The 11,081-nt window shown below is 38.5% G+C and overlaps 1 protein-coding gene across 1 annotated transcript in view; it reads right to left on the reverse strand.

Moving 5' to 3' along the window:
• Positions 1 to 7,618: 7,618 nt before the first annotated feature.
• Positions 7,619 to 11,081, reverse strand: part of LOC124284138 (long-chain-fatty-acid--CoA ligase 1-like) — a 60,244-nt gene continuing 56,781 nt past the window's right edge. Inside the window, 2 exon segments of the mRNA XM_046720197.1 lie at positions 7,619 to 10,264; positions 10,632 to 10,703. Coding sequence (XP_046576153.1) covers positions 10,127 to 10,264; positions 10,632 to 10,703 — 210 coding nt within the window. The 3' untranslated portion in view covers positions 7,619 to 10,126.

An 11,081-nucleotide genomic window follows, 5' to 3' on the forward strand; every position in this document is an offset into this window, starting at 1 on the left:
TATATAAAAAACTATTGTCCATATAAGAAGCTGTGTCCATATAAAAGCACTATTCATGTACAGAAATCTTTCACAGGTATCTGTCATGTACAGAAATCTATCACAGGTTACAATGTGTGAATCCTATTTCTGTTGTCCCCTGCCATGATATTGCTGGAATATTACTAAAAGCGGCATAAAACTAAAACTCACTCACCCAATCAAAACCTAACCCACAAAAATTCCCAGATTCCCATAGTCAGTTCACGTATACTCCTGTTTTGGAGCCGCCATATAGCTGGAATATTGCTGAGTGCAGCGTAAAACTCAACTCACTCACTCACTCCTTTTTTGGAAATGTTGATTTTAAGGAAATTTTACAAAAACGAATCTCATAACCACAATCAAATCAGTCCATTTCTGTATAGTGAATTTGGTATAAATCACTGGTACTCAACATTTTCTTAGGTTAAAAATATGTCATTTATGGACAAAATTGTGGTCGAGAGGTAGCTAGGGTACATTTCTGTCCCACTCCTCGACAACTCCTTGAAAACAAAGAAATATAGTGCGGACAATGCTATACATGTAAACTGATTAATTAGGGATGATGATGATGATGATGATGATGATGATGATGATGATGATGATGATGAAATGCTGGATCTCCTGTCTTGTTGCAGATCTCCGAGTCTTCTATTTATTGCCTTACATAATGTCTTCATGATATAGGACACTTTCACTAGCTGCCGTTTCTGTGTATATCTGCATAATCAAAAGCTACAGTATTATATATCTGTTCTGTCAGTGAGTTCCATGGAACCTGAAGGGTTATAACGCCAGGTTGTGACATCAGATGTTATAACATGTTATAGCATTAAGTCCCTCTCAACCTTGGCATTTTATAGTCACAAACTGATCAAATTCTGTTTTGAAAAGTTTTAGTATTGGTATAAGATATTTTTATTAATTCATTGTTTTTATTTAATAACAGTCACAGCTATATTCATCAAAATGCAAGTCATATTTGTAATAAAGGTGTTTTTGTCTATGACAGAATATTTTGCAGTACATGATGAGTAGGCTTATTCTAGTGATATATATTTAGGGCTTATTTATTTAATACATGGTATCTTCACAGTTCTGGCATATAACAGTAAATGATATATTTTTTATTATTTTTCTATGTCTATGTAAGGATAAATCAGAGGGCCCCAATCAAGGTCATAGCGCTGTGACAACCGTAAGCCTGTAATCGTAAGTATGTGACTGTCGAGCGTCGTAGTGCTGAGATCACTATATCGAATGTGTCCGAGATAATTACCATTTGATACAGCCTTGTTATACAGAGCAACACTGATGGCCAATATAGCACAATTCACATTGCTCTCCGACTTACTGGAGGCTTTCCCTCCACTAATGAACCAAAAGTTGTACAACATGCTTGTGTGAGAATAATTTTGCACAAATGCCTCCTTTTACCAAAATATATCAGGGCGTCACACTTCATGTTGAATGGCCAGACCAAATTAAGTTAATTCTTTTCGTTTTATTACTTTATTGGTACATATCATGCTGTAATGTAAGTACCATGGCAGTTTTGTATACACCTTTTGTTTAAGGTGCATTTGAGACACCCCTAACATTTGCTGCAGGCGTCAAGCTGAATATTCTTTCGCCAGGTTTTATCAGATACCTTCAATTAATAGTTTTAAAAAATATGGATGAGAATATAACGAAAATGTATTTATTTTCAAGCAAAGGTTAACTGTGTCATTTTGGTTTCAAAATGGAGGTTAGATTTATCCATAAAATGAGAAGATAAATTGATCTGACCTAATAATTGCAATTATTTTTTAAGTTGTTACATTGATTTATTAAAGGCCTAAGTGGGTGGAATGAAATGTAATCTAACCAGAATCAAATGTCTTACAGAAATCAGTGCTTATGCTGTAAGTGTAAGAATAAACTCTTTAAGAGATATATGTGTTGCACAAACATGCTATAGTGTCTACTTTATGTTGTAGGCAGACTCTAAGTCAGTGATGAAACGTTTACTTCAAGAGAATATTTTTCTGTCCCAGTTACCCAAAACTTACTGTCAGTCCTGCCAGTGATTTTACATTGTAATTATTATTTTATGTACCTGATAACCTTGCATGCATTATCCTAATCTTCACCAGCATTGTTTTAGCGGATGTATCTTGTCATGGGTTTGGATGCTACCATGGGAGCTAACTGTTCTTGCATCACCAACATCGAGATATTATTCTGTACGTCATGTCATGTCTACTGGCCAGTCCTCTGCTTGTCCTGAAACATTACGCAGTGAAACCTTCTGCGCTAGCATCTACCATAGTTCAGCGTCCTGGTTTATCCTCCGTATCTATTTTCTACCCTTGGTTCAGTCACCATCATGCGTTTTGGGAAGACGTGTCACCATCTTGGTCTCTCATCACCAACTTGGCACAAAACTGAGTTTGAAAATCATGAACAAATCAAAATGCATAGATCTATATTAAAACCCTTGTCTGAATGAACCCTTAGTATTTTCTTATCCAAAAACTTATCAATCAACTTTCAGATAGATTTTTTCTCGAATATGAAGATGGGGTGGTTTATTTTTATGCAAGACATATAATTACATTCTTTAAATTGTGTTTTGGCATCCACAATCAAACAGGACTTGAAATGAGGCATTAGTAGGACATCAGTCGAGGGTGCATATCGTAATGATTGGATACTTTACGCCCTGGACGATCGAGGATGGAGTTCAATAATTCTTAAGACAATCATGAATTGAACATGTCCTTACTATAGTCCGTTTGGCTCAAAAGCAGACCGATGAATTGCAACCTAAAAATAATAAACATATAATACTCCATGAAACGCTGATCATAATCAAAACATCAGACCAACTCTGTGATTTGTTTGCAGAATATATGTCCTAAAATTAAAAAAGTTGTTTAACAAACTATCATTAAAATGTTGACACAGTTCATTATATGTTACGAGGGAGGAGTGCAGAGAAAGGGACAGCCAGGTGTTCGAGAAGCACGTGCACAAGTTATTGATTCATTAACCTGTACTGTGCCGTCTCCATCCTTTCTCGTACACCTGTGATCCATTAATTCCACCATGTGCAGAAGTCTTGTTCTTGAAGCCAGGTCGGATATAAAGATTAATTTTGACCACAAGTATAATCTTAGAAAGAAACATTATCAGTTTGGTGTAAGTGAATGAAAAAAATTGCTTTGGTTTCATTTAATAAGTTTGTATAGACTGTTGTAGAAATTGCACAGTTGGTTTTGAGACTTGTGACATTGATGTTTTTTAAAGGTTTCAGTGAGTACCAAGAAGGCACTGTTTGTTCAAAATTCTATTAGTAGAATGGGGGTCACTTGTGAGACAGGTGAAACAATAAAAGGTGTCATGGCTAGCACAGATTATCTCCTAACTGTTAACCATTAGTCATGGTCTAAACAAGGTATAAATCGATTGTAACAGAGCTTGTTAAAATGTTAAAAGCTCTGGTGACACATACAACGTGTACTGTTTATTTTGTGTGAACATTTATCAATAACAGAAAGGTATCCTTGGTTACTTAAGACTCCTCTGTTCCTGAATGGAGGTTTTGTGTCGCATGGTGCTATATTACATGTTGTAGAGTTATTTCCCTTTGGTAACTCTTTACATGTGAGGTGCAAAGGAAGGTGTCTCAATGCTACATAATTATGGTACTAATATATGTAGAATCACATTTATCCAGATTTGGGGCTGGTGAGAAAAATCTTTGGTGGAGGCTGTGGGATGAAAATGTTATAAAAGCTTCAATATATCCAAAGAATTTTCTCTTTTGTATTGTCAATGGCTATGGAATTCATTGAATGTTTCTATAAATTTTTGGAAATTTTGTTTGTATTGAAGAGCTTCAGTGAAAATATTTTTACATATTTAAATAATATTTAACATTTATCAAAGTGCATTTCAGTATGCAGGGTTGTACAAGCAAGGACTATTATAAAATGACTGTTTTCCAATGAAGTTTCCAGCATTTTGTAAGGTGAAGTTAGTTCGGGAAATGGACCATACTAACATGTTGACAGTGAGAGTGAAATATGTCTTGAGTGGCTGGAGGGGTTTTAATGTTTTTAAGCTTTCATCTGAGATGGCAGGATTTCTCAGCTTCTGATGAACATGGACTATACTCGTTAGGGTTTCTGGTCAAGTCCTACATAGCAATGATTTCTCACTCTTAAAGTTGCAGAAATGTATGCGTGTGGTCCGACCAGGAATTGTCATTTGCAGGAGTTTAATTCTGCAAAACTTTGTTCACAAAAATACAATGCCATTAATCAGCTATATGTTGCCAGGTAGGATAATACTGCATTTAATAAAAAACAATGTGACATGTCTCAGACTTCTGTTTTTCTATGGGGTGGTGAGGTAGCGGGGTAGCCTAGTGGTTAATGCATTCGCTTGTCACACCGAAGGCCCGAGTTCTATTCCTCACATGGGTACAATGTGTGAAACCCATTTCTGGTGGCCCTGCCGTGATATTGCTAAAAGCGGTGTAAAACCCAACTCACTCACTCTGTTTTTCTATATCATGTCTAAAACTATTCTCTGTGACCCTGTACCTACACAGTAGCTTTTATATGCATGGTTTGAGCAGTTCTAATTTTGAAACATTTATGGTCAATGTGTAAGCCAATCTCATTTGAATCTTTTTCTTCGATTTGATACCTCTCTCCATCAAGATCTGAGGAGGCAAACGTCAGATGAACTTTCAGATCAGCCATTCAGAGTGGACGCTTCTGATCCTTGGTACCAGCAAGTGAAGCATTCAGACTATCATGTTTAATTTCTGTATTTAGTTACATAATATAGCCTGAGCTGTTTTTACTGAGACCATGTTTACAACATGAAATCCCTCTACACAGGAACAATCCAAATCACAGGATGATTCGTATCCATGACCATCAAATCCTGGCAGCTAAGGTATGTAACTCTGCATGGTAACACCCACCCAGGAGAGTGAGTGCAGAGGCCCAGATAAGTTGCGTATCCGGGTAAAATACGCATAGAAAATTTCCAATTACGCATTGAAAAATAATTGTTGCGTACCAATTACGCATTTAAAATGTTAGATACGCAAACAGTTTAAAACAAATGCGTACGGAATATATTTATAAAAATAGCTTGTGTAATGAAAAAGACATCGATTGCTATCAAGTTGTACTGTTAGTATAGAACTAGTGTTGTACTGTCATTTCCATTATATTTAAGTTGGTTTTAATTAGTTATGACATAAGGCAGAACATACCTGCTGAGTAAACTTACTCAATGACATAATACTTAAGTGAGTAAAATGACTGAAATACCCACTGCTTTCAAATATGTGCGTAACGGAAAATGAAATACCCACTCAACATTCATAATACCCACTCCAAAAAAATACAGTGGGTACAGTACCCACATGAGCTAAATCTTATCTGGAGCTCTGTGAGTGAGTTGAGTTTTACACCGCTTTTAGCAATATTCCAGTAATATCAGAGCGTGGGACACAAGAAATGGGCTTCACACGCTGTACCCATGCGGGGAATCAAACCCGGGTCTTTGGCATGACAAGCGAACGTTCTAACCACTAGGCTACCCCACCCAAAAGAAAAAACAAAACCAGATCTCATGGATAGGAATAGATGACTAGCAACTCACATTACATAATGGTCGAGTTGATACGCCATACTTTTATTTCATAAAACTGACATATTTTAGAATAAGACGTGTGAAAAAACTGTTGTGATGACTTGTATCTCGAACTGAACATGGCTGAAGTCGGGCACACACGCCTCTCTCCACACCTAACTACTCACTCCAACACAATGCAACGTAACAACATGTAAAGTTCAATAAGCAAATGAACAATTTCAACAACAAAAAAGCACTTCAACTGCATTTTGACAACCTCTGCATATATTTATAAACAGCTGAGGAAACACTAACTTGCTAATACAAGATTTAGGTGTAAATTTGCAGGCTGTTCCCGAGATGGCGGAGCTTGTATGTTTAAATCCACCCCTCGTGTTGGATCTTTCTGATGCAAGATGTAATACTGTCAGACTCACCGTTCTCATCCAAGACTCTCCCCAACCATCAAATCACTACTACATCAAACACAGAATATTACACCCATTTACCAACAATTGGTACATTCTTCAAGTGAACAGTGTTCACTACAACACGAGGGGGTGATTGCTAAACATCTTCAATGTGGCCATAGCTGTCTACAGACCTGAAGTAGGTTCAACACTTTACAGTTGGCACCACAGAACTCATTATCAACATATCCGTGGAAGCATCCTTGTTGCAACCCTGAGGAAATTCAACAAAAACATCCCAAAACAGTTGTAGCCTTCTGATGTCTCCTTCTCATCTGTTGATACACATCCAACAGCACATTGGAAAATCCCCGTTGAGCAATGTGTGTCGAAGTTGCTGCAAGTGGAATCCGTGGTTTTTCATGTTTTGACTCGAGTAAATCAATAATAACATACATCCTGTCTTCTCGACAGTTCAGACAACACGTAAGTAAGGCTTCTTCCCTCCAGGTTTTGGACAAGACTAGATCATACGTCAAACAATGTGTACAATTTTCCAGAACATAATACAACCAATTCTAAAAATAAAAGGTTATTGTGTCAAAACGTGCAAGCAAACGGTGCTATTTCAAATAATATATGGACAGTATTAAAGTGTACCAAGACACAGTTTGTTTCTTTCTGCTATTCACATTCGATGTAATATAAGTTATCACATCGTGTCGAGGGAAATACAGGGTTTTATCAGTCCGTCGTAAGGTTGTATTCCCCTTGTTTCAGCTCAGGGAATACAACCTTACGAGGGACTGATAAAACCCTGTATTTCCCTCGACACGATGTGATTAAGCATTTATCTAGCCGAATACTTTTACTAAATCAAAAGAAAACAAAACAAAATTCTCAGTTGTTGTGGCAAAACGTTTCCTTGCTGCCATGTTGACACCAGCTGATCGATTGACCTCAATGCAGCGCACGTTACTAAAGGCTTGGCGATGCACGCTTTTCTCACTTCGCGTGGTCACTGAGGCGTGGCGGGATATGACTTTTGTACTCCCTGCTCGCGGATCGTGACGGGTGTACATGGTATTTTATCAGAGTCACGTGAACCAATCAAAACTCGACATTCTTACATGAGGCTGGATAATCTAATTTAGATGCATTGTAACGTCTGAGACGAACCTGTTGGTCTGAATATTAAATTCCAAATTAACTATAGACTAGACAAGTTGTGTTCATGTGGTGCATGCATGTATACTGAAATGATATATCATCTGTATATGCTAGAATATAAAACAAAACACATTATGGACTCCTAAGGCCAGCACACAATGAAACAGCACGTCTTTTCAAAACCAACATTCAGGCAGTGCATGAGAATTGTAGGAGAGAATGAGTGAGTATGGCTTAACGCTGCTTTTAGCAATATTCCAGTAATATCACGGTGGGGGACACCAGAAATGGGCTTCACACATTGTGCCCATGTGGGGAATCGAACTCGGGTCTTCGGCGTGACAAGCCACAGAATTGTAGGAAGAATATTTGGGTGAGTATGTCCTTACTAGTTTTGAGCCACATTCCAGCTATACAATGTTGGGAAGGGAGGGGAACACTAAAAATGAGCTCCTAACATAATCATTTACAAAACAAATGGGCCTCTGGTGTGACTAGTGTACGCTTTAACCAAAAGCTAACCTCACCACCCTGAATAGATTTACAGCAGTACTACTGAGGCCCTTGCCAGAAAAGGTGCTTAGTTTATAAGAGAAGAAAGAAGACGAGAGAAGAAAGCAGAACGAGTGAGCAAGTAATTGTTTTCATCGCTTTTAAATTAAATATTCTACCAGTATGGTGGGGACACCAGAAATGGGGTTCACATATTGTACTCATGTAGAGATTTAAACCTGGGTTCTTCGGTGTGACAGGCAAATGCTTTAACCACAAGGCTACCTCCCTGCCTCGCGTATCTAATGGGAAAGGTGGAAGTAAAACAAAGATACGGTCTTCGTGAAGTTACTTTGTTCCTGACGCTATAGAGCATAAAGCAAAGAAATAAACTCACTTTAGAGTGAGTGAAAAATGTTAATGTCTACACACTGCATTAATTAAGTTTGTAATGAAAGAACACTGCCACATTGTTTTATGCTGACATGCTGCTTCAGTTTTGTGCGGCCATTAGACATCAAAACACTAATGAAAGCCTACAGCTCAAATTAGTAAGCTCCTTCACAACTGCCACGAACATATACTAATGTACACTGTTATGGAATTATATAAGATATGTACAAATGTGCAAATTAACTGCAGTATCATGATATAAGGAGGAAAATGTGATAGCTTGCATTTTTTCTTTAATCAAAAATATTAGAAAGTATTTGATTTGCATGTAAACATCAGCATTGGACAATTCATGTTTTGATGTAATTCTATGTACAAATGGTACAATAGGAAAAAACCCTTGCCATGCAAGATGCAGTGAGTGAATTTAGTTTTATGCTGTTTTTAGCAATATTCCAGCAATATCACGGCAGGGGACACCCTAAATGGGCTTCACATATTGTACCCATGTATGGAATGGAATCCAGGTTTTCGGCGTGACGAGTGAACGCTTTAACCACCAGGCTACCCCACAGATCCCTGAAGATGCAGAAACGGCTACTGGATAAGGATATCTTGAAGAAGAGTTTAGAAATTGATAGGTTTTATTAAACTGCTGATTCAGCTGGTTTAAGGCCAGCTCATGTTTAACTCGATTAAAGTCAGATCTTTTACTTCAATATATACCTAGCAATATGAAGCTCTGACCAACTCTCCATAGGAACCATCCTCCGTAATCTCCAGGGTATATGTTCCGATAATCTCCACTAGTACCCTGGATTCATCTAAGGCTCTGCTCGATAATTGTATAACCTCCCTTTTAGCAATTTCAGCAATATCAGAACGGGCGACACCAGAAATGGGCTTCACACATTGTACCCATGTGGGGAATCAAACCTGGGCCTTCTGTGTGACAAGCGAACGCTTTAACCACTAGGCTACCCCACCACCTCTTAAACTGGTCTAGAAAGGTGACATTTGATTGTCTCAAGAGCCGGATTTAAACTGGGCGGTCAAACTTCTCTGATGAATCTTATGGAGGGTCTGTCAGATTTTTAAGCACAGAGGTATCATATCGGGAATAAAAGATCTGATTTGAATGAGATTGATACTTTGCTCAGCAAAAGGTTGGTCTAGATGTGAAGTTCACACCACAGCACAGGCACGCTAGCAATGTCACTCTGTCACTCATCTCACACACCTCATTAACCAGCTTGGTCAATAAATTAGAATATTTTCATGTTGGTAACAGCTAACAATGGAATAGCATGACAAGACTAAAGAATGACGTCACAGTCTTGCATTACGACGATATATGTGTGGGCAGGAAAATATACAGATGTTAAATTCCTAAGGATAAATTCTGTTAATATGATGCAATAAAATTTTTAGTTGAATAATGCCATGCTGAAGGAATCTAACATTGAGCATGACTTGAATTACAATGCAAATTTTACAAACACTTCAGTTGTGATTGACTCAAAATGAAATCCCAATCTTCATCCTCCTTTCTTCTGTTACAAGGACTCCTTTGTTACCACTGTAACCATGGTCATGGCTACCATGATAACAAGCTAGACCATGCTACCACATGGGTTACCATGGTTACAACACAATGTCATAATCCAGCCAAAGGGTGTGAAGCTAGCTTGGATACTTCTTCTATACGCTCACGGTGAAAACTTCAAAATACACCCTGCTACAAGCCCCCAGAATAACCCTGCCATAAACTCAAACTTTGATCAAATTTTGAAAGCATAATATCAAGAGAACCATTTCAAACGTGCAAATAATATCAAATGACAGGTCTTCAAGTGGGTATCTTCCTGGCGCCTCATCTCTGTCCATCGTCTGTGGTCATCTTCATCAAGCGTGTGTATCACACAATAATTTTGTCATGTTATGTCAGTGTGGCTGTTCATAAACGGAATGGATGAGTTTGATTGTTTTTCTCAGGATAACTTGGAGTACATCGCATTGATCTGGGAGTCGAAGTACCGCTTCAGCTCCTGCCTCTTGGCTTTGAATGTGGGAGTGAGCAAACCATTCTCTACTGAAAACATCTCGGGATACACGTAGATGTCCTTCACCTGGAACAACAGAACATGTACCCAATGACCGCGTTTGTTGGAAATGAAACCATGCTGACAATTCAGAATATTGATTCATTTCTTCAAACAAACCTAAATATTTTCATGAAAAATAAAAATATTTGTGTGACCGCATGTATGCAGTAAGGTTTCAGTAAAAAATATATTCATCCCAAAACACCTGGAAAAAATATTAGGCTTGTTTCCCCCCCCCCCCCAAGCTGTATTGTTGGATGTTTTTCAAAATTTGATTAGGCTCTGTGTAAATATACATAATATCTGATTTTACAGCTTGAGCTGAAAAGATACCGTCTCCACCCTAATCCAAGGTCCCCACACCCTACCAACAAATCAGTGGAGCACTAACCTGTTCCAGGGAGGAGAGCCCTGCTTTCTTCCCCACTTCCACCAGGTCAGCCAAAATCACCTTCTTCACCTCCTGTAGACAGAACAAGGGGACCATCAGCGATATCTCACAATACAAACAACATGTGAGGTGAGGTGAGGTGAAATTGGATTTTATGTCGTGCTTGAGAATATTTCGCTCATATGACGACGTGCATGCATGTGTACGTGTATGTGCGGCTGCTTGTACTAGCCCAGACTGAAGCTGGTTTTATAGTGCTAGCCCACTGAGATACCATGCCACAGTGAAGCATGAATACCCCACTCAGACACATTATACTGACTCCGAGCCGACCAGTCCTTGTTGTAACCATTAATGCCGAGCGCCAGGCAGGGACCAACAAGTACCATATTTTAACGTCTTTTTGGTATGACGCGGTCGGGGATCGAACCCGCGACCTTCCGCTCTCTG

Source organism: Haliotis rubra, unplaced genomic scaffold (genome assembly GCF_003918875.1).
Source record: "Haliotis rubra isolate DU_JTF1 unplaced genomic scaffold, ASM391887v1 Scf33, whole genome shotgun sequence".
Taxonomy (NCBI): Eukaryota; Metazoa; Mollusca; class Gastropoda; order Lepetellida; family Haliotidae; genus Haliotis; species Haliotis rubra.